Below are 24,604 nucleotides of genomic sequence, written 5' to 3'. Positions count from 1 at the left end.
AATACGATGATTTCCCTAACGGGGGTCTATTTCATAGGTTCTCTGTTATCGGTCGTAGAGATTCATCTCCTACCTCCCTTTTCAGATCGACGATATACTCTCAATTTACCATTACCTCTACTAATAACTGTTTTAGTACTGGTTTGGCTATCTACTATATGTGGATGGGTGTCTTTTGGTAAGTATGTTTTTTATTTCTTAAGACACCTCAGCTATGGTTTGGAACTTTATGCATTTATATAAAGTTCTAAATATATGTATTGTACTTATATTTGCCATGAGTCAGGTTCATGTATTTCCTTCAGCAGACGGTCAGATTCATATTTGGGGAATTTAAACACTTTAAGAAATTTATTTCTTACCTGGGGTTTAGTCTTTTTTTCAATTAACTACTTCTTGCTATTGCGGGTATAAGGCCCGTGGGTGCGTCAAATGCTAAACTTTATTGTGTCATTTTTGGCGCGAAAAAATACGTTTATGACTCAACTTCGTCATTTCTGGCGTCATAAGTGACGCCGAGACCTTTCACACGGCGGCGTCATTAGTAACGCGAGTGTGTAATTTCCGGTAATTTTTTGCATTATTTCAATACCCCATTGATGTTTGCCTCTTGCTTTTTTCTCTATCAGAGGCCTATGCTTTTGCATTTTTTCCCATTCCTGAAACTGTCATATAAGGAAATAGATAATTTTGCTTTATATGTTGTTTTTTCTCTTACATTGAGCAAGATGTCCCAATCTGATCCTGTCTCAGAAGTTTCTGCTGGAACATTGCTGCCTGACATCGGTTCTACCAAAGCTTAAGTGCATTTGTTGTAAAAGTGTAGAAATTATTTCACCAAATGTCATTTGTAATAGTTGTCATGATAAACTTTTACATGCAGATAGTGTTTCCATCAGTAATAGTACATTGCCAGTTGCAGTTCCTTCAACTTCTATGTGCATGATATACCTGTAAATTTTAAAGAATTTGTTTCTGATTCTATTCTGAAGGCTTTGTCTGCATTTCCACCTTCTAATAAACGTAAAAGGTCTTTTAAAACTTCTCATTTAGCTGATGAAAGATCCTTCCTCAGACATTGACACTGACAAATCTACTTATTTATTTAAAATAGAGTATATGCGTTCTTTATTAAAAGAAGTGTTAATTACTTTGGATATTGAGGTAACCAGTCCTATTGACGTTCAGTCTAATAAACGTTTAAATGCTGTTTTTAAACCTCCTGTGGTTTCCCCAGGGGATTTTCCTATTCCTGAGGCTTTTTCTGATATGATTTCTAGGGAATGGAATAAGCCAGGTACTTCTTTTATTCCTTCTTCAAGGTTTAAAAAATTGTATCCTTTACCAGCAAAATCTATAGAGTTTTGGGAAAAAATCCCCAAAGTTGATGGGGCTATTTCTACTCTTGCTAAACGTACCACTATTCCTATGGAAGATAGTACTTCCTTTAAGGATCCTTTAGATAGGAAGCTTGAATCTTATCTAAGGAAGGCCTATTTATATTCAGGTCATCTTCTCAGACCTGCTATTTCTTTGGCTGATGTTGCGGCTACCTCAACCTTTTGGTTGGAGAATTTAGCGCAACGAGAATTGGATCCTGACATATCTAGCATTACTCGCTTACTGCAACATGCTAATCATTTTATTTGTGATGCCATTTTTTATATTATCAAAATTGATGTTAGATCCATGTCTTTAGCTGTATTAGCTAGAAGAGCTTTGTGGCTTAAATCTTGGAATGCTGATATCTAAATCTAGATTACTATCTCTTTCTTTCCAAGGTAATAATTTATTTGGTTCTCAGTTGGATTCTATTATTTCAACTATCACTGGAGGAAAAGGAGTTTTTCTGCCTCAGGATAAAAAAACCTAAGGGTAAAACTAAGGCTTCTAACCGTTTTCGTTCCTTTCGTCAGAATGAGGAACAAAAACTCAATCCTCCTCCCAAGGAATCTGCTTCCAATTGGAAGCCTTCCTCAAATTGGAATAAATCCAAGCCATTTAGGAAACCAAAGTCAGCCCCTAAGTCCGCATGAAGGTGCGGCCCTCATTCCAGCTCTGCTGGTAGGGGGCAGATTAAGATTTTTCAAGGATTTTTGGATAAATTCTGTCCAAAATCAATGGATTCAAATCATTGTCTCTCAAGGGTATCGAATAGGATTCAAAGTAAGACCTCCAGTGAGAAGATTTTTTCTCTCACGCATGCCTGTAAATCCAGTAAAAGCTCAGGCTTTTCTGAAGTGTGTTTTAGACCTGGAGTCTTCAGGGGTAATCATGCCAGTTCCTCCTCAGGAACAAGGTTTGGGGTTTTATTCAAACCTATTCATTGTACCAAAGAAAGAAAATTTATTCAGACCAGTTCTGGATCTGAAAATTTTGAATCGTTATGTAAGAGTACCAACTTTCAAGATGGTGACTATAAGGACTATTCTGCCTTTTGTTCAGCAAGGACATTATATGTCCACAATACACTTGCAGGATGCATACCTTCATATTCCGATTCATCCAGAACACTATCAGTTTCTGAGATTCTCTTTTCTAGACAAGCATTACCAATTTGTTGCTCTTCCATTTGGCCTAGCAACAGCTCCAAGAATCTTTTCAAAGGTTCTGGGTGCCCTTCTATCTGTAATCAGAGAACAGGGTATTGCGGTGTTTCCTTATTTGGACGATATCTTGGTACTAGCTCAGTCTTTACATACTGCAGAATCTCACACGAATCAACTAGTGTTGTTTCTTCGGAAACATGGTTGGAGGATCAATTTACCAAAAAGTTTCTTGATTCCTCAGACAAGGGTCACCTTTTTAGGCTTCCAGATAGATTCAGTGTCCATGACTCTGTCTCTAACAGACAAGAGACGTTTAAAATTGGTTGCAGCATGTCGGCACCTTCAGTCTCAGTCATTCCCTTCAGTGGCTATGTGCATGGAAGTTTTAGGTCTCATGACCGCAGCATCGGACGCAACTCCCTTTGCTCTTTTTCACATTAGACCTCTACATCTTTGCATGCTGAATCAATGGTGCAGGGATTATGCAAAGATATTGCAATTAATATCCTTGATTCCCAATGTATGACACTCTCTGACATGGTGGATAGATCACCATTGTTTGGTTCAAGGGGCTTCTTTTGTTCGGCCAACCTGGACTGTGATCTCAACAGATGCGAGTCTTTCAGGTTGGGGAGCTGTTTGGGGATCTCTGGCAGCACAAGGGGTTTGGAAATCTCAAAAGGCGAGATTACCAATAAATATTTTAGAACTCCGTGCAATTCTCAGGGCTCTTCAGTCTTGGCCTCTGCTAAAGAGAGAACCGTTCATTTGTTTTCAGACAGACAATATCACAACTGTGGCTTATGTCAATCATCAGGGTGGGACTCACAGTCCCCAAGCTATGAAAGAAGTATCTCGGATACTTGCTTGGGCGGAATCCAGCTCCTGTCTAATCTCTGCGGTGCGTATCCCAGGTGTGGACAATTGGGAGGCAGATTATCTCAGCCGCCAGACTTTACATCCAGGGGAGTGGTCTCTCCATCCAGATGTGTTTTTCAGATTGTTCAGATGTGGGGTCTTCCAGAGATAGATCTCATGGCATCTCATCTAAACAAGAAACTGCCCAGATACCTGTCCAGGTCCAGGGATGTTCAGGCGGAAGCAGTGGATGCACTGACACTTCCTTGGTGTTATCATCCTGCTTACATCTTCCCGCCTCTAGTTCTCCTTCCAAGAGTGATCTCCAAAATCATGGAACAGTCTTTTGTGTTGCTGGTGGCTCCAGCATGGCCACACAGGTTTTGGTATGCGGATCTGGTTCGGATGTCCAGTTGCCCGCCTTGGCCACTTTCGTTACGGCCGGACCTACTATCTCAAGGTCCGTTTTTCCATCAGGATCTCAAATCATTAAATTTGAAGGTATGGAAATTGAACGCTTAGTTCTAAGTCATAGAGGTTTCTCTGACTCAGTGATTAATACTATGTTACAAGCTCGTAAATCTGTCTCTAGAAAGACTTACATTTCATGGTGTTCTTCTCATAAATTCTCCTGGCATTCTTTTAGAATTCCTAGAATTTTACAGTTCCTTCAGGATGGTTTGGATAAGGGTTTGTCTGCAAGTTCCTTGAAAGGACAAATCTCCGCTCTTTCTGTTTTATTTCACAGAAAGATTGCTATACTTCCTGATATTCACTGTTTTGTACAGGCTTTAGTTCGTATTAAGCCTGTCATTAAATAAATTTCTCCTCCTTGGAGTCTTAATTTGGTTCTGAAGGCTTTACAGGCTCCTCCATTTGAGCCTATGCATTCTTTGGACATTAAACTACTTTCTTGGAAAGTGTTGTTCCTTTTGGCTATCTCTTCTGCTAGAAGAGTTTCTGAGCTATCTGCTCTTTCTTGTGAGTCTCCTTTTCTGATTTTTCATCAGGATAAGGCAGTTTTGCAGACTTCTTTTCAATTTTTACCTAAGGTGGTGAATTCTAACAACATTAGTAGAGAAATTGTTGTCCCTTCCTTATGTCCTAATCCTAAGAATTCTTTGGAGAGATCCTTACATTCTTTGGATGTGGTAAGAGCTTTGAAATATTATGTGGAAGCTACTAAAGATTTCAGGAAGACTTCCAGTCTATTTGTTTTATTTTCTGGTCCTAGGAAAGGTCAGAAGGCTTCTGCTATTTCCTTGGCTTCTTGGTTGAAACTTTTGATTCATCAAGCTTATTTGGAGTTGGGTCAGGCCTCAGAGAATTACAGCTCATTCTACTAGATCAGTCTCCAGTTTGCATACATTTACTAAATTCTACCATTTTGATGTATTTGCTTCTTCGGAAGCAGTTTTTGGTAGAAAAGTTCTTCAGGCAGCTGTTTCAGTTTGATTCTTCTGCTTTTGATTTAAGTTTTTTTCTTTCAAATGAAATAAACTTATTTTTTTGGGTTGTGGATTAACTTTTTTCCAGCGGAATATAGCTGTTTTTATTTTTATTCCCTCCCTCTCTAGTGACTCTTGAGTGGAAGACTCCACATCTTGGGTATTGATATCCCATATGTCACTAGCTCATGGACTCTTGCCAATTACATGAAAGAAAACATAATTTATGTAAGAACTTACCTGATAAATTAATTTCTTTTATATTGTCAAGAGTCTATGATGCCCACCCTTTTTATGGTGGTTATGATTTTTTGTATAAAGCACAATTATTTCCAAATTTCCTTTGTTGATGCTTTCTACTCATTTCTTTATCACCCCACTGCTTGGCTATTCGTTAAACTGAATTGTGGGTGTGGTGAGGGGTGTATTTATAGGCATTTTGAGGTTTGGGAAACTTTGCCCCTCCTGGTAGGATTGTATATCCCTTATGTCACTGGGACTCTTGCCAATATGAAAGAAATGAATTTATCAGGTAAGTTCTTACAAAAATTATGTTTTTGCGCTCTCATGCAATCCCGCCCCCTGCCCGCGCACAGCCAATCACGCGCGGGCAGGAGCTGTCAATCTCCTCGGTCGGACTCGACTAAGGAGATTGAATTTCGCCACCTTAGAGGTGGCGAAGAACTTAGGGAAGCAGCGGTCTGGTGACCGCTGCTTGATAAATCACGGCGAGCAAGTTCTTGTGAGAACTTGCTGCCGTAGGGGCTTGATAAATCTAGCCCTAAGTGTTCCAGCTTTTTACACTGCCAAATGTTTACTGAAAGTTGTATTTTATGTACAATGGCTGTTCGTTTGTGCCTGACATTTTAAAACAAGGGCAGTAACATGGTAAGCACTCAGAAGGAGCCATGTGAAAAATTCCAGTCATCATATTTTCTTGACATCTAGGATTTGTCAAGCCCTCTTATAAAAAGTGCAAACAGTTTCTTGTTAAAATGCTTCTTTATACTGTATTCTACTTGATCTGCTGTAACAGACATTAATAAGTCCTGAATTAAAGTCCTGAATTATTCTTAAAATGTTATTTCTGTTTCCTATTTGGGTTTGTTGACCTTTCCTCCCATCATTTCTTGTACAGTATTTGTTGCACAGATAACTTCTCACCAGGTTTTTGGTTCATGTAAATCTGCTGTGTGTATAGTGTGTTTTCTCATTTCTCTTGCGGTCAGGCGCTCTCTAGCAGTGTGAGTTGCAGTAAGCTCTTCTCTGGGAGTACGTCACCCCATGAAACATCGTTTGGGGAGGAAGTTGAAGTTCACAATCTACTGATTATTGACCAGCATACATTTGAGGGTAAGGAAGAGGGCTGGAAGAGACACAGTTTTGTGTGTATAATGTGCATAGACGGCCTGCCAGGGATATAAGAGCCTTCAATACAGCTCATAAGACATTTTTTTAACATAAATCAGTGCTTTTAACCAGAGACTGATACATTTTACCTTTGGCTATATCTATAGGCCCATGTCCTTTCTCACTGTGTGTATTCTATATGTAATATGTTTAATTCCTTTTTGCTGCAAATGCAGTATGTTATACATATGGTAATTCCATAATACTTATTGACTCTAGGTAAGTGCACACCTAGAAAAACTGAATTGTAATATGTTGTTTGATCAAAAAGTAACTGATATTATTATGTCCATGGTAGGTGCAATTTTTAGGCTCATCAAGGCTTTGTATATATAGGATAGTAACTCTCCATAGCAATCAAGATGATAAAAACCTGGTCTTCCTATTCTACCTGAAATTTATTTAACCCCTTTCTTTTCTGTGTCTTAGTATTACACACACATCAGTTCCTACAGAATGAGTATGCGCTTAGCTTGGTCTCCTGCAAGCTGGGGAAAGACCCTAGCACATACTTCCTGGTGGGGACAGCAATGGTGTATCCAGATGAGGCAGAGCCAAAGCAAGGGAGAATTGTGGTGTTCCAGTACAGCGATGGTGAGAAAGGGATTGGGATCCAGACAGAATTAAAGGTTTTGTGCAAATCTTCTTTTGTATTTTGTTACATTTAAATGAGTGTTTGTTACTTTTACAGTAAGCTGATTTGTGTAAAACTGGTGTCGGTTTGTGTGGACTTTGGGATAAACAAAATATATGTTGCTAACATGTAATGTTTATGCACTGAACACATATAAACTGACTCATTTTTTTTAATTACTTTGTTATCTACTGTGAACTTTACAACTGGATATTTAGTTTTTGTCTCTATCTGTAAATTAATTTACAGGTCATACTACACTCTCCACAACATTATATTTGTATAAGTAAACATGTCTGTTGTTGTTACTGTTTGTAGAACACCAACAGATTCTGCAGCGCTATAAACATAGGTGCAATATACAAATGTAACATTTATAAGGGGCTATAATAGCCCATATGAATGGGTAAATGACCTTGCATAGAAGTGATTTACAAGACAGCTGGGTTCAAGAGCTTACATGCTAAATCTGTCTTTACTGCTTTCAGGGAAGCTGCAGACGGTGGCAGAGAAGGAGGTGAAGGGAGCAGTTTACTCTATGGTGGAATTTAATGGAAAGCTGCTGGCCAGCATCAACAGCACGGTGAGGCGGCAGGGAATTTTACAAACGTATGGGTGACCACTGATTGGGTACAGCAGTAAGGTTTATAGTGTGTTTGATTTTTCTAACCAGGTGCGTCTCTACGAGTGGACAGCAGAAAAAGAGTTACGCACAGAATGCAACCACTACAACAACATCATGGCCCTGTATTTAAAAACCAAGGGGGATTTCATCCTGGTGGGAGACTTAATGCGTTCTGTGCTGTTGCTGGCTTATAAGCCCATGGAGGGAAATTTTGAAGAAGTAAGTCATTTGGGAAAGCAAAATTATGCAGAAAGTGAATCCCTGTGATTGGCCACTGACCTTTAAATCCATAGACATTGTAGGAAATGGCAAAGGGGAATGAGCAAGAGACTTGAAAGATTAGAGTAGTGTAACGGTGAGAGGAGAAATGAGTACAGAATGTTCTTTAGCAAAGAATACTAGAAGCCAAAGTAAATTGCAAGCATGTATGAATTGTTATGACTTTTGTTCTCCTTTAATTATGTGTCCCAATGGTCGTCTCTTGAGTGCTTTGTTTTGTAGACTCACAGTTTTTGCCCATTTGCTGAGAAAGCATTGTTTTTTTTCCCCTAGATTGCTCGGGATTTTAACCCCAACTGGATGAGTGCAGTAGAAATTTTAGATGATGATAACTTCCTGGGAGCTGAAAATGCTTTTAATTTATTTGTGTGCCAGAAAGACAGGTAAGAGCAAGAGCTGACGTGGGGGATGCTAGTATGTGTGGATGAATTGGGTGTCTTGAGTGTTACGAGAGGTTGGGATATAGGATGTGCACAATAGTGGTAAAACTGTGATAATTTCACTTATAATTAGAGGGCTAGTAACTGCGTCTATTGTATCTCCTTTTCAGTGCTGCTACCACAGATGAGGAACGGCAACATTTGCAGGAAGTTGGTCTGTTTCACCTTGGTGAATTTGTGAATGTCTTCTGCCACGGCTCTCTTGTGATGCAGAACCTTGGAGAGACATCCCCTCCTACACAGGGTTCTGTGTTGTTTGGAACAGTAAATGGAATGATTGGTGGGTTTAGCTAGGATGCCTTTGATGTTTTTTTGCCGTCACTATCTGTGTCCATTACTAATATCTGTACTTTTACAGGTCTGGTAACGTCAGTCTCAGAGAGTTGGTACAATTTGCTCCTAGATGTCCAGAACAGACTAAACAAAGTAATCAAGAGTGTGGGCAAAATTGAACACTCCTTATATCCTTCACCAGATAAATGAATGTTAATACTTGTTGGGTATAAATTTGTGCCTTTTAAAAGTCCTACCTGATCAAGCTTTCCACAAAAGTATACATATGCTACCTTGTGACCCTGATTTCTTTTATTTTCCTGGTTCAATCCAAAGACTCCTTTAGTAAAAAGCAATATTATAAAAAAAGAAAATATAAAAGTGGAAATATTTACGTATGAAAAACAATGTGTGGTCTAAACCATTGGATACAACCTAGCAAAGAGAATACCATATCAGTTAAGAGTTCTTAGGGAGAAAAGGGGGAAAACAAGAACAATTTGGGTGGAGAGGTGGAAGAAGATTATAGACACATGAAAGTTTAAAATAAACTTTCTCTTGTTAAGTGTATCCAGTCCACGGATCATCCATTACTTATGGGATATTAACTCCTCCCCAACAGGAAGTGCAAGAGGATTCACCCAGCAGAGCTGCTATATAGCTCCTCCCCTAACTGCCATTACCAGTCATTCTCTTGCACCCAACGAATAGATAGGATGTGTGAGAGGACTGTGGTGATTATACTTATTTTCATACCTTCAATCAAAAGTTTGTTATTTTATAATAGCACCGGAGTGTGTTATTCCTTCTCTGGTAGAATTTGAAGAAGAATCTACCTGAGTTTTTCTATGATTTTAGCCGGAGTAGTTAAGATCATATTGCTGTTTCTCTGCCATCTGAGGAGAGGTAAACTTCAGATCAGGGGACAGCGGGCAGATTAATCTGCAAAGAGGTATGTAGCAGCTTATTATTTTCTGACAATGGAATTGATGAGAAAATTCTGCCATACCGATATAATGTAAACTCAGCCTTAAATGCAGTAGCAGCAACTGGTATCAGGCTGTCATGTATGTATATTTTACACTTCAGTATTCTGGGGAATGGCACTTCACTGGAATTATACTGTATGCATAAAACTTTAGCCTAATTTGCAGGGACTAGCAACAGGCTTTTTAATAACACTCAATTTATTAATGTTAAACGTTTTTTGCTGGCATGTAAAATCGTTTAATTTTCTGAGGTACTGGGTGAAAAAATGTTTTGGGCACTATTTTTTTTTCCACTTGGCAGTCGTTTTATTTAATTTATGACAGTTTACTGATCTCTCTCACTGTTATGTGTGAGGGGGAGGGGCCTTTTTTGGTGCTTTTGCTACGCATCAAAAAATTCAGTCAGAAGTTTATTGTCTTCCCTGCATGATCCGGTTCATCTCTACAGAACTCAGGGGTCTTCAAAACTTGTTTTGAGGGAGGTAATCACTCACAGCAGAGCTGTGAGATTGTAGTTGACTGTGATAAAAAAACGTTTATTTCTGTATTTTTTTTTTTTTTTTTTTTCTGCTATCAGGGTTAGTTATCCTTTGCTAATGGGAGCAATCCTTTGCTAAAATTGTGTTTTTTACAAAGATTTGATGCTATAACTTTTCAGTTTATTAATTTTCAACTGTCATAACTTTTTCTGTGCTTCTTATAGGCACAGTACGTTTTCATATTATAGTAAATTACTTGAAAAGTATTTCCAAGTTGCTAGTTTATTTGCTAGTGTGTTAAACATGTCTGATTCAGAGGAAGATATCTGTGCTATATGTGCTAAAGCCAAGTGGAGCCCAATAGAAATTTATGTACTAACTGTATTGATGCTACTTTAAATAAAAGTCAATCTGTACAAATTGAACATATTTCACCAAACAACGAGGGGAGAGTTATGCCGACTAACTCGCCTCACGTGTCAGTACCTGCATCTCCCGCTCGGGAGGTGCGTGATATTGTAGCGCCGAGTACATCTGGGCGGCCATTACAAATCACATTACAGGATATGGCTACTGTTATGACTGAAGTTTTGGCTAAATTACCAGAACTAAGAGGTAAGCGTGATCACTCTGGGGTGAGAACAGAGTGCGCTGATAATATTAGGGCCATGTCAGACACTGCGTCACAATTTGCAGAACATGAGGACGGAGAGCTTCATTCTGCGGGTGACGGTTCTGATCCAAACAAACTGGATTCAGATATTTCAAATTTTAAATTTAAGCTGGAAAACCTCCGTGTATTACTAGGGGAGGTGTTAGCGGCTCTGAATGATTGTAACACAGTTGCAATACCAGAGAAAATGTGTAGGTTGGATAAATATTTTGCGGTACCGGCGAGTACTGATGTTTTTCCTATACCTAAGAGACTTACTGAAATTGTTACTAATGAGTGGGATAGACCCGGTGTGCCGTTCTCACCCCCTCCGATATTTAGAAAGATGTTTCCAATAGACGCCACCACACGGGACTTATGGCAAACGGTCCCTAAGGTGGAGGGAGCAGTTTCTACTTTAGCTAAGCGTACCACTATCCCGGTGGAGGATAGCTGTGCCTTTTCAGATCCAATGGATAAAAAGTTAGAGGGTTACCTTAAGAAAATGTTTGTTCAACAAGGTTTTATATTGCAACCTCTTGCATGCATTGCGCCTGTCACGGCTGCAGCAGCATTTTGGTTTGAGTCTCTGGAAGAGACACTTGAATCAGCTCCATTAGATGAGATTACACACAAGCTTAAAGCCCTTAAGTTAGCTAACTCATTTATTTCAGATGCCGTAGTACATTTAACTAAACTTACGGCTAAGAATTCCGGATTCGCCATTCAGGCACGCAGAGCACTGTGGCTAAAATCCTGGTCAGCTGACGTTACTTCTAAATCTAAATTGCTTAATATACCTTTCAAAGGGCAGACCTTATTCGGGCCCGGGTTGAAATAAATTATCGCTGACATTACAGGAGGTAAAGGCCATGCCCTGCCTCAAGACAGAGCCAAACCTAAGGCTAGACAGTCTAATTTTCGTTCCTTTCGTAATATCAAAGCAGGAGCAGCATCAACTTCCTCTGCACCAAAACAGGAAGGAGCTGTTGCTCGCTACAGACAAGGCTGGAGACCTAACCAGTCCTGGAACAAGGGCAAGCAGGCCAGGAAACCTGCTGCTGCCCCTAAGACAGCATGAATCGAGGGCCCCCGATCCGAGAACGGATCTAGTGGGGGGCAGACTTTCTCTCTTCGCCCAGGCTTGGGCAAGAGATGTCCAGGATCCCTGGGCGTTAGAGATCATATCTCAGGGATACCTTCTAGACTTCAAATTCTCTCCCCCAAGAGGGAGATTTCATCTGTCAAGGTTGTCAACAAACCAAATAAAGAAAGAGGCGTTTCTACGCTGCGTACAAGATCTTTTATTAATGGGAGTGATCCATCCGGTTCCGCGGTCGGAACAAGGACAAGGGTTTTACTCAAATCTGTTTGTGGTTCCCAAAAAAGAGGGAACTTTCTGGCCAATCTTGGATTTAAAGATCCTAAACAAATTCCTAAGAGTTCCATCGTTCAAAATGGAAACTATTCGGACAATTTTACCCATGATCCAAAAGGGTCAGTACATGACCACAGTGGATTTAAAGGATGCTTACCTTCACATACCGATTCACAAAGATCATTACCGGTATCTAAGGTTTGCCTTTCTAGACAGGCATTACCAGTTTGTAGCTCTTCCATTCGGATTGGCTACGGCTCCGAGAATCTTCACAAAGGTTCTGGGTGCTCTTCTGGCGGTACTAAGACCGCGAGGAATTGCGGTAGCTCCGTACCTAGACGACATTCTGATACAAGCTTCAAGCTTTCAAACTGCCAAGTCTCATACAGAGTTAGTACTGGCATTTCTAAGGTCGCATGGATGGAAGGTGAACGAAAAGAAGAGTTCTCTCTTTCCACTCACAAGAGTTCCCTTCTTGGGGACTCTTATAGATTCTGTAGAAATGAAGATTTACCTGACAGAAGACAGGTTAACAAAGCTTCAAAATGCATGCCGTGTCCTTCATTCCATTCAACACCCGTCAGTAGCTCAATGCATGGAGGTGATCGGCTTAATGGTAGCAGCAATGGACATAGTACCCTTTGCACGCCTACATCTCAGACCGCTGCAATTGTGCATGCTAAGTCAGTGGAATGGGGATTACTCAGACTTGTCCCCTACTCTGAATCTGGATCAAGAGACCAGAAATTCTCTTCTATGGTGGCTTTCTCGGCCACATCTGTCCAGGGGGATGCCATTCAGCAGGCCGGACTGGACAATTGTAACAACAGACGCCAGCCTACTAGGTTTGGGCGCTGTCTGGAATTCTCTGAAGGCTCAGGGACAATGGAATCAGGAGGAGAGTCTCCTACCAATAAACATTCTGGAATTGAGAGCAGTTCTCAATGCCCTTCTGGCTTGGCCCCAGTTAACAACTCGGGGGTTCATCAGGTTTCAGTCGGACAACATCACGACTGTAGCTTACATCAACCATCAGGGAGGGACAAGAAGCTCCCTAGCAATGATGGAAGTATCAAAGATAATTCGCTGGGCAGAGTCTTACTCTTGCCACCTGTCAGCAATCCACATCCCGAGAGTGGAGAACTGGGAGGCGGATTTCTTAAGTCGTCAGACTTTTCATCCGGGGGAGTGGGAACTTCATCCGGAGGTCTTTGCCCAAATACTTCGACGTTGGGGCAAACCAGAGATAGATCTCATGGCGTCTCGACAGAACGCCAAGCTTCCTCGTTACGGGTCCAGATCCAGGGATCCGGGAGCGGTTCTGATAGATGCTTTGACAGCACCTTGGACCTTCGGGATGGCTTATGTGTTTCCACCCTTCCCGATGCTTCCTCGATTGATTGCCAGAATCAAACAGGAGAGAGCATCAGTGATTCTAATAGCGCCTGCATGGCCACGCAGGACTTGGTATGCAGATCTAGTGGACATGTCATCCTGTCCACCTTGGTCGCTACCTCTGAAACAGGACCTTCTGATCCAGGGTCCCTTCAAACATCAAAATCTAATTTCTCTGAAGCTGACTGCTTGGAAATTGAACGCTTGATTTTATCAAAACGTGGTTTTTCTGAGTCAGTTATTGATACCTTAATACAGGCTAGGAAGCCTGTTACCAGAAAGATTTACCATAAGATATGGCGCAAATACTTATATTGGTGCGAATCCAAGAGTTACTCATGGAGTAAGGTTAGGATTCCGAGGATATTTTCTTTTCTACAAGAAGGTTTAGAAAAGGGTTTATCCGCTAGTTCCTTAAAGGGACAGATTTCAGCTCTGTCCATTCTTTTACACAAACGTCTGTCAGAAGTTCCGGACGTTCAAGCTTTTTGTCAGGCTTTAGCTAGGATCAAGCCTGTGTTTAAAACTGTTGCTCCACCATGCAGTTTGAACTTAGTTCTTAATGTTTTACAGGGGGTTCCGTTTGAACCCCTTCATTCCATTGATATCAAGTTGTTATCTTGGAAAGTTCTGTTTTTAATGGCGATTTCCCCGGCTCGAAGAGTCTCTGAGTTATCTGCCTTACATTGTGATTCTCCTTATCTAATTTTTCATTCAGACAAGGTAGTTCTGCGTACTAAACCTGGGTTCCTACCTAAGGTGGTCACTAACAGGAATATCAATCAAGAGATTGTGGTTCCATCTTTGTGTCCTAATCCTTCTTCGAAAAAGGAACGTCTGCTACACAATCTAGATGTAGTCCGTGCCCTGAAATTTTATCTACAGGCAACTAAGGATTTTCGACAAACGTCTTCCCTGTTTGTCGTTTATTCTGGTCAGAGGAGAGGTCAAAAAGCTTCGGCTACCTCTCTCTCCTTTTGGCTTCGTAGCATAATACGGTTAGCCTATGAGACTGCTGGACAGCAGCCTCCTGAAAGAATTACAGCACATTCTACTAGAGCTGTGGCTTCCACTTGGGCCTTTAAGAATGAGGCTTCTGTTGAACAGATTTGCAAGGCTGCAACTTGGTCTTCTCTTCATACTTTTTCCAAATTTTACAAATTTGACACTTTTGCTTCTTCGGAGGCTGTTTTTGGGAGAAAGGTTCTTCAGGCAGTGGTTCCTTCCGTATAAAGAGCCTGCCTGTCCCTCCCGTCATCCGTGTACTTTAGCTTTGGTATTGGTATCCCATAAGTAATGGATGATCCGTGGACTGGATACACTTAACAAGAGAAAACATAATTTATGCTTACCTGATAAATTTATTTCTCTTGTAGTGTATCCAGTCCACGGCCCGCCCTGTCACTTTAAGGCAGGTAATTTTTCCATTAAACTACAGTCACCACTGCACCCTATGGTTTTCCTTTCTCTGCATGTTTTCGGTCGAATGACTGGTAATGGCAGTTAGGGGAGGAGCTATATAGCAGCTCTGCTGGGTGAATCCTCTTGCACTTCCTGTTGGGGAGGAGTTAATATCCCATAAGTAATGGATGATCCGTGGACTGGATACACTACAAGAGAAATAAATTTATCAGGTAATCATAAATTATGTTTTGTTGAAACTTAGCTCTTTTTATGAGCATACTGAGATTGGAGTGTACATGTGTCTTGAGCACTAATTGGCATCAGTGTACATGTATGTAGCCTTGTGTTTTAAGGTTGAGATAACAAAGTTTAGGAAATATTGCTGAAAATTTAAATGGGGGGGGGGGGTTGCTGGGGTGGCATTGCCGTTAAGTAGTGAATGGCAATGAGGGATGGCGTGCAATGGTAAGGGAAGTTGGGCTAAATTCAGGTAATCCAAAAGGCTTTATATTCAAAAGCAGTTTGATATACTACAGCCCCTCATTTAACAAGGTATGGCTGGTGAGGTTCTTAGGCAGGGAACCTGTCCACCCACTCTTGTCACCAGTCTCTTGTGCAATCACACTCACTGCTCTAGCACAATTGGTTGTCAAGCACCCAGGTAGACAAGTCTGCTGTGATTTTATTTTGCTGCCTCAAATGTTGCAGAGAGGTTAGGATGCAGTGGTCTTCAGAAGCCTTCTAGCAGTTGTATTATTTAATTGTATAAATAATGGTGCACAAATGTGGATTGTTCTTTATTGGGTGCATACATGACTGTTATGGGTCTGCTCTTCCAGATAACTGAGGATTATAAAGTATAAAGGATGTGCAATGAAGAAGAAAACAGTGTCGCCCAGGGAATGGTCTTAATATTGTGTTATGTGAGCTGGTAATATCTTGGTTATCCACGTTACTTAGGTTATCAAAGACACACAACAATTTTGTGTTCTTGTTTTGTTATATATGTGGTTTTGTTATATATTGGGTGTCATCCGCCCTAACCCTTCTCTGGTAAACGCACTTTACTATGGACTTGTAATTTCAAGTCGCTGCCACGCCGCACCGCTCTAGCCGTTGCGAGGGGCGCGGTGTCTCCTCCCTGCTCGTTGCCAGGGGCAGTGTCAGATCTGGCGTCTCCTTCCTGCTCATTGCCAGGGGCAGTGTAGGCTCAGGATGCGTGCGGCGCTGACGTGATGCTGCTGGGAGCTCTCTGGCGCGAATCCTGCGCCTATTTAAACCCTGCAGTAAAGATCTGTCACTGCTCAAGTATAGGTGTTACTCTGTGGGCTCCTGGGTGTGACAGATCGTTCTATACCATTGTTGCTGAACCTGCCTGTTTTCTGACTATACCTGCCTTAACCCTTTAACTGCTGGACTGATCTTTGTTGCTGAACCTGCCTGTTGCTGACTACTCTGCCTGTTTGTCCCCTGAATTGCTGGATTGATTTACTGCTGCTGAACTCTGCCTGTCTGACTACTCTGCCTGTTTAACCCCTACATTGCTGGACTGATATATTGTTGCCAAACCCTGCCTGCCTTGACCATTCTAGTGGTGTGCCCTTGGACTGCTTTACTGTTGCCGAACCCTGCCTGCCGGACCATTCTAGTAGTATACTCTTGGACTGCTTTACTGTTGCCGAACCCTGCCTGTCTGACCATTCTAGTGGTGTGTCCTTGGACTGCTCTGCCGTTGCCGCTGGGGACCGTCCTGCCTGTGGTGAGTGCCGCTCTCCTCATCTTACTAACTTTCTCTGCTCTGGGATATTCCCTATCATTCCAGCTCAACGCTGGGATAACAAGACTACTGGCCGAGTTCGGTCTGATAGAGGAGTATCCCACGAGCATTACATTATACTTGGGCAATGCAGCCAGATGAGGTGGCACAAGCTGTTTATCTTCAGGGACAGATGTTGGGAACCCATACCGCACAGTTGCAGAATATGGATTCCAAGCTAGAAGCGATTACCGCTCAGCTCTCCTTACTAGTTGCAGCGAGGGATGCCGCTCCTGTAGCTACACTACCAGCCCCTACTCCCAGTACTGTGATTTCTTCCTCTGCTTCTGGAAGCATACCCCGGATATCCTTGCCTGACAAGTATGAAGGTACTACTGATTGCAGGGGCTTTCTAAACCAATGCAGGCTGCACTTTCGCAACAATCCTCGCACCTTTCGGTCTCATCAGTCAAGGGTGACCTTTATCATTTCTTTGCTAAAGGACAAGGCCCTAGCTACACTCCTGCATGATGCTTTGCTAAAGGACAAGTCCCTAGAACGCTACACTCCTGAATGATGCTGATGAGTTCATATCTGCTTTGTCTTCTGTGTTTGGGACTTCTAGCCATACCTCTGCTGCAGAATATTCTCTCCTGGATCTCTGCCAGGGTAATAAAACTGTGGCACAATTTGCCGTCGAGTTCCGCACCTTGGCACTTGAAACCACCTGGGATGGCAGTGCTCTCAAGGCAGCCTTTAGGAGGGGTCTCCATGAACGCATCAAAGATGAACTCACTTATCGTGATATACCTTCTTCTTTGGATGACTTTATAGTGCTTTGTATCAATCTGGACTCTCGCTTTCAGGAAAGGCAAGCCGAGAGAGACAGAACAAGGAGGGTCCTTCCCTCCCGTCCTCCTATTTGCCCAGTTTCGGCAGCATCCGCTACCCCTTTAGCAGCTCCAGTTACCTCGGTAGAGGAACCCATGGATCTCTCCTCCTTCAAACCCTCAGAGTCTGAAAGGCAGAGAAGAAGGAGACTGAGACTATGTTTTTATTGTGTATCTAACACCCACCAACTAAAGGACTGTGATGTTCGGCCGGGAAAAGCCGATGATTAGAGGATAACGCTGGGGTACCTCTAAGCATGGTCTCAACTAAATCCCCTCACTCTTCTCGGATCCTGGTACCTGTTACCCTTACCTTCCTTCAGAATACAGTCCACACTCAAGCCTTCATTGATTCAGGGGCAGCTGGAAACTTCCTGGATCACCGTTTCATGATTCAAGCTGGTTTGCCTCTTCTACAGAAAAGACATTGTCTCAAAATAACTACCCTGGATGGCACCCCCTTGATTCGGGCCTGATTCATTTCAAGTCAACACCCCTGACTGTGGGAGTCCTCCACACTGAACAGCTGCAGTTTGAGGTTATTCATTCCCCAGCACAGACTGTCATCCTTGGTCTTCCTTGGCTTCAGGGAATACAATCCACGGTTAAATTGGACTGAGGGACAATTGGCCTCCTGGGGCACCTCCTGTTTCCACTCCTGCCTTGCTAAAGTCATTCCTCTGACCCGTATTCCCATAGCCACTATACAGACTCCTCCAAACCTTCCCTCAGTATTTGCAGACTTCACTGATGTGTTTGAGAAAAAAGCAGCCGACGTGCTGCCACCACACCGTCCTTACGACTGCAAGATCGACCTCTTCCCCGGAGCCCCACTTCCCAAAGGGAGGACTTATCCACTCTCCAAGGCTGCAACCAAATCCATGGAGGAGTACATACAAGAGAACCTAGCTAAAGGTTTAATTTGTCCTTCCTCCTCTCCTGCTGGGGCTGGCTTCTTTTTTGTCAGTAAGAAGGATGGTGGGCTCAGACCCTGCATTGACTACAGGGCCTTGAACAACATAACCATCAAGAATCGCTATCCCATACCATTGATCACCGAACTGTATGACTCACTCCAGGATGCCCGCTTTTTCACAAAACTGGATTTACGTGGAGCATATAATCTGATTCGCATCTCTCCAGGTCACAAATGGAAGACTGCCTTTAACACAAGATCTGGGCATTACGAATACCTTGTAATGCCCTTTGGGCTGTGTAATGCCCCTGCAGTCTTCCAGGCATTTGTCAATGATGTCTTCCGTGATCACCTCAACCGCACTGTCATTGTTTATCTGGATGATATCCTTGTTTTCTCTCCCATTTTAGAGAAGCATCATAGGCACGTGAGACAGGTGCTTCTTCGCCTCAGGGATAATTCCTTGGTAGCCAAGCTAGAAAAGTGCGAGTTCGATCAAGTGCAAATCCAATTCCTTGGTTATGCCATCATGAAGGAGGGTTTTGCCATGGCTCCTGCTAAACTCACCGCGGTACTAGAATGGCCTCAACCTACATCTTTATAGGAATTACAGAGGTTTCTGGGTTTCTTCAATTATTACTCCAAGTTTATAAAGAACTTTTCTCAAACAGTAGCTCTTCTCACTGAATTGACAAAACAGAACAAGGATTGCAAACATTGGCCTCCTGAGGCCGTTAATGCCTTCTCTTGCCTGAAAAAGGCTTTCTGTTCAGCTCCTGTGCTCCGCCATCCTGATCCTGACCTACAGTTTACTTTAGAGGTTGATGCCTCCGAGATAGGGGCTGGAGCAGTTCTCACCCAAAGGGACCCTTTGACTTCCAAGTCACACCCTGTCGCCTTTTTCTCTAAACGCTTTACCCCTGCTGAGAGGAACTATGATGTAGGTAATCGTGAACTCCTAGCCATTAAGATGGCCTTAACTGAATGGCGTCATTGGTTAGAGGGCACCGCCCATCCTATTCAGATTCTCACCGACCATAAGAATCTGACTTACCTAGAGACTATTCACCGACTCAATCCTCGACAGGCCAGGTGGGCCTTGTTCTTTTCTTGTTTTAACTTTGTGGTCTTCCTGGGACCAAGAACAAGAAGGCGGACGCCCTTTCCCGTCAGTTCCCTCATTCACGTGATTCCTCAGAAGCTCCTACTGAACATATCATACCCCCCTCCTGTGTGGTTGCTCAACTCAATACTACCCTTCTGCAGAGACTGCAACATGCTCAGTCTAGTAAACCTCCTGGAACCCCCATGTTCTCCGATATCCTCTTTGTACCCCGGAATCGAGGTATCCCTGTGTTAGCCTAGGCTCATGATAGCAAACTCTCAGGACATCCCGGTTCAACTAGGACTTTCAAGTGTCTTTTCCAACATGTTTGGTGGCCTACTATGAAGTCTGATGCACAGGATTATGTAAAAGCCTGCACAACTTGTGCTGCCAACAAGACTCCCCGATCTTTGCCTCCTGGCTTGCTCCAACCATTGTCTATTCCCAAACAACCATGGACACATATAACAATGGATTTCATTGTGGATCTTCCTTCTTCTGACCACCATACAGTTATCTGGGTTGTGGTAGACCGCTTTTCCAGACTGGCTCATTTCGTACCACTAATCAAACTACCTTCTGCTCAAGAATTATCGTCCCTTTTTCTCTTGCATGTGGTACGACTTCATGGCATTCCTGTGAACATTGTTTCCAACAAAGGTTCACAGTTTATCTCTGCCTTTTGGAGGGCCATTTGTAAATCGATTGGAACCACGGTTTCCTTGTCTTCTGGCTACCATCCACAGACCAATAGACTAACTGAAAGAGCAAACCAGGATTTTGAAGCCTACCTTAGAGCCTTTGTCAATGCTAGCCATACCAACTGGTCTGAGTTGCTACCACTAGCTGAGCTGGCAAGAAACACTCATTGGCACTCTTCCCTTAAATGTTCTCCATTTCAAGCCGCAGCAGGATATCAACCTTGTGTGTTCCCTCTTTTAACTCAGTCCACTGGGGTCCATGCCGCAGACTGACACGTCACTGGACTCCCCACTCATTGGCAGCGTATTCGCTCTCAGCTACGTTCAGCTGTCTCCAGATATAAGAAATTTGCTGATCGTCATAGGACTTCTGTACGTGCCATTCCAGTGGGTGAACGTGTTTTGATATCTACTCGACACATGCGTCTACGTCAACCCTGTCACAAATTGGGTCCCAGATTTATCGTCCCTTTACAAGGTCCTGAAAAGACTCTCCTGTTGCCTACAAAGGGGCCTTGCCAAAAACCCTACGCATACATCCAGTCTTCCACATCTCACTGCTTAAACCATACATCAAGAATAGATATACCCGGCTCCGAGCTCCTCCTTCTTCACTCCTGGTCCGAATATGAGGTAGCTAAGATCCTGGACTCCAGATACAGGCGCAGACAATTGCAATACCTGGTACATTGGAAGGGTTACTCCCTGGGTCCCTGCCTGTGATGTGCATCCCCCATCTTTGGTCTCCAAATTCCATGCTACTCATCCTTTGAGGCTGACTCTGGTTCCCAAAGGGAACCCTTGTGGAGGGGGCTATGTCACGCCGCGCCGCTCTAGCCGTTGCTAGGGGCGCGGCGTCTCCTTCCTGCTCGTTGCCAGGAGCAGTGTCGGCTCAGGATTCGTGCGGCGCTGATGTCATAGCCGCACTCCCCTGATGCTGCCGGGAGCTCTCTGGCGTGAATCCGGCACCTATTTAAACCCTGCACTAACGATCTGTCACTGCCCAAGTATAGGTGTTACTCTGTGTGCTCCTGGGTGTGACAGATCGTTCTATACCATTGTTGCTGAACCTTCCTGTTTTCTGACTACTCTACCTGCCTTAACCCTTTAACTGCTGGACTGATCTTTGTTGCTGAACCTGCCTGTTGCTGACTACTCTGCCTGTTTGTCCCCTGAATTGCTGGATTGATTTACTGCTGCTGAAGTCTGCCTGTCTGACTACTCTGCCTGTTTGACCCCTACATTGCTGGACTGATATATTGTTGCCAAACCCTGCCTGCCTTGACCATTCTAGTGGTGTGCCCTTGGACTGCTTTACTGTTGCCGAACCCTGCCTGTCGGACCATTCTAGTGGTATACTCTTGGACTGCTTTACTGTTGCCGAACCCTGCCTGTCTGACCATTCTAGTGGTGTGTCATTGGACTGCTCTGCCGTTGCCGCTGGGGACTGTCCTGCCTGTGGTGAGTGCCGCTCTTCTCAACTTACTAACATTCTCTCCTCAGGGATATTCCCTATCATTCTGGCTCGACGCCGGGATAACAAGACTACCGGCCGAGTTCGGTCTGATAGAGGAGAATCCCACGAGCATTACAGTCGTGCGCTGTTAGTGAGGTCCAGCGATATAGCACACCAATTGTAATCTGGCCCAAGGTATTTTGCTGAGCAGGAAGGGGGACAGAGCCCCCATCTCCCCCTCGTATGACTTCATTTGAAAGAGGGACTTGTGTTTCAAAAGGGATCACCTGTACAACAGCCCTTTCAGAGCCCTTTATACCACACAAAGGTACAGCCTCACAAAAGCCAATAGTTCATGGTAATGATCTTTATTAAGTACTTTATATTTCATCAGGCATGCTGGTTATCATGAAAGCTCAGCTTCTGAGATTTACATAGATCAGGGGAACATTCACCTAAGCACATTGGTGGTTGGATTGGTGCTATACTCAGGAGAACTGGGTAAGTCTTATACCCACACAGCCTGAGTTGGCACACACTGAATGTGCCTCATGTTTGTGAGAGCATGAATACACTTTTCCTATTTTTCCATATGTTACACAACGTTGGCATCTCCTTGTCCATTTTTTGTTGTTTTGTTTACTGAAATATTTGTACGATTTACTATTTATTTTTCTGTTTTGTATTTGTGTTGTACACCATTGTGCTTTCTGTGAATTTGGAGATGGATGTGTGCATGATTATGCTGCCAGAATGAGTTGTCAGACCTTTGTGAAATAGATCTTGTGTAGTATTATATGAGAATATGGCTTGACACGATCAAAAACTCATTGGCATAGAGAGAAATCACACAAAATCTTTTTTTTTGTTTTGTTTTTTTGTATTGTGCATAGGTGTTCTTTGTTTGCTTTTTTTGCAGTGTGTAGCCTGTGTTACCCAACAGCCTTCCACGTGTGTGCTGTAAAAAAGTTAAAAGGACTTTATGATGCAAAAATCACTCAGGAGCCAAATATTTTAGAAGCCGTAAAGGGACAGTCTAGTCAAAATTAAACTTTTATGATTCAGATAGGACATGTAATTTTAAACAACTTTCCAATTTACTTTTATCATCAAATTTGCTTTGTTCCCTTGGTGGTATTTTTGAAAAGCTGAACCTAGCTAGGCTCAAACTGATTTCTAAACCGTTAAAAACCGCCTCTTAGCTCAGAGCATTTTAAGTTAGACAGTTAGACAGTACTAGTTCAGGTGTGTCATATAGCTAACGTGCTCACTCCCGTGGAGTTATTTAGGAGTCTGCACTGATTGGCTAAACTGCATGTCTGTCAAAAGCACTGAGATAAGGGGACAGTCTGCAGAGGCTTAGATACAAGGTAATCACAGAGGTAAAAAATATATTAATATAACTGTTGGTTATGCAAAACTGGGGAATGGGTAATAAAGGGATTTTCTTTCCTAAGATAATGTGAGTCCACGGCTTGAGTAATTACTGTGGGGAATATCACTCCTGGCCAGCAGGAGGAGACAAAGAGCACCACAGTTAAACTGCCAAGTATCACTCCCTTACCCACAACCCCCAGTCATTCTCTTTGTCTTTGGTGCATGGAGGAGGTAAAGTTTAGGTGTCTGAAGAAAAATTTTGATTTAATCTACAAGCAAGTTTTAGGGTATAGCCGTTTTCCACGTCATTCCTTGCAGTCGGGTAGTGGTGGCTTTAAAGCAGTTAGGAACTTGTAAAGAGGTGCTTACTGCATTTTACTAACAATTGCTGCCCTATTTTAGAAAGCCAGAGTTGTCTACTCTGTTCTTTCTTTTTCAAAGGTCTCTGTGAGGAACTGTCTTCTCATACCTTGTAACTGTCTACATGCCGGACAGCGGAGCAGGTAAGTGCTTTTTCTTCCAGTTAGGGAGACCATGCACTTAACAAATTAAAATACACTGCTTTTTATTGGGACATAGATAATCATGTTGTATGGGTTACACTGGGGCTTGAAATGTTAGTGTGAGACTAACATTTAAACTCTTTTAAAAAGAAAGGGTAAAATGTTTTTATTAGGCTTTATTTTCTGACACGTATTTACTTGATAAAACAATACAAGTTTAAACTGAAACTAAGGGTGAATTTTCTATTTCAGCAGCTTATTCATTTCCCCTTTGCTTTAAAATAAAACAATGCAACATTTTAAACTGTCAGGTTTGAAAAAATGGTTATTTCTGGTACTCAGTGTACCAGTAAGTAGTCTCTCTGTATCGCAGCAGTAATTTGAGCTCAGCAGTTGCGGTCACATGACTGGCTTTACTTCATAACATTTCTGAGGAAAAAGTTGTTTTCTTCTTAAATGGAAAGAGTCCACAGCTGCATTCATTACTTTTGGGAATTAAGAACCTGGCTACCAGGAGGAGGCAAAGACACCCCAGCCAAAGGCTTAAATACTCCTCCCACTCCCGTCATCCCCCAGTCATTCTTTGCCTTTCGTCCCAGGAGGTTGGCAGAGAAGTGTCAGAATTCTTGTTTTTGTCTCTTATGGAGGGTAGTTTTAAGTAGTCTTCTCAGTGAGGGCTTGGATGAAAGTTAGAGTCCGGAGATGCAGGGAGAGTCTCTCTGCAAAACCATCCCGACTCATATTAACAGCTCCTCAAGCAAACTGCGTTGTTAACCTTCCCTCCGCTGCCTGCTTTCTTCTCTCAAGTCTATGGCGGAGGTGATGCCACTATTCGTCACACTTGAAAGGCCGTGTTCCTGTTCCACGGCGTAGATTCTGGTAAGATCGTTTCATTTTACTTTATCGTCAATGTACTGTAATGTGAATGTTTTTTCCCGAGAGGCTACAACACCTTGCGGGTCTAACTATATGACATATGGGTCTCAGTGAGTCTCGTTAGTATCTTGGAATCGAGGGTTAATATCTCCTGAAGTGGGTTATTGAACAGGGGGGTTTATAATCATGTTGGTTATGTGATTCAAAGTGC

General features: G+C 42.7%; 1 protein-coding gene across 1 annotated transcript in view; it reads left to right on the top strand.

The window, feature by feature from the left end:
• DDB1 (damage specific DNA binding protein 1) overlaps window positions 1–24,604 on the top strand; it is a 114,675-nt gene that overhangs the window by 64,916 nt on the left and 25,155 nt on the right. Inside the window, exons 18-24 of the mRNA XM_053720453.1 lie at window positions 6,085–6,208; window positions 6,695–6,859; window positions 7,388–7,482; window positions 7,573–7,743; window positions 8,077–8,186; window positions 8,354–8,523; window positions 8,602–8,704. Coding sequence (XP_053576428.1) covers window positions 6,085–6,208; window positions 6,695–6,859; window positions 7,388–7,482; window positions 7,573–7,743; window positions 8,077–8,186; window positions 8,354–8,523; window positions 8,602–8,704 — 938 coding nt within the window. The remainder of the gene's footprint in view (window positions 1–6,084; window positions 6,209–6,694; window positions 6,860–7,387; window positions 7,483–7,572; window positions 7,744–8,076; window positions 8,187–8,353; window positions 8,524–8,601; window positions 8,705–24,604) is intronic.

Source organism: Bombina bombina, chromosome 7 (genome assembly GCF_027579735.1).
Source record: "Bombina bombina isolate aBomBom1 chromosome 7, aBomBom1.pri, whole genome shotgun sequence".
In the NCBI taxonomy this organism is placed as follows: Eukaryota; Metazoa; Chordata; class Amphibia; order Anura; family Bombinatoridae; genus Bombina; species Bombina bombina.
Note: the sequence above shows the minus strand (reverse complement) of the source record. Positions and strands in the feature narration are given on the sequence as shown.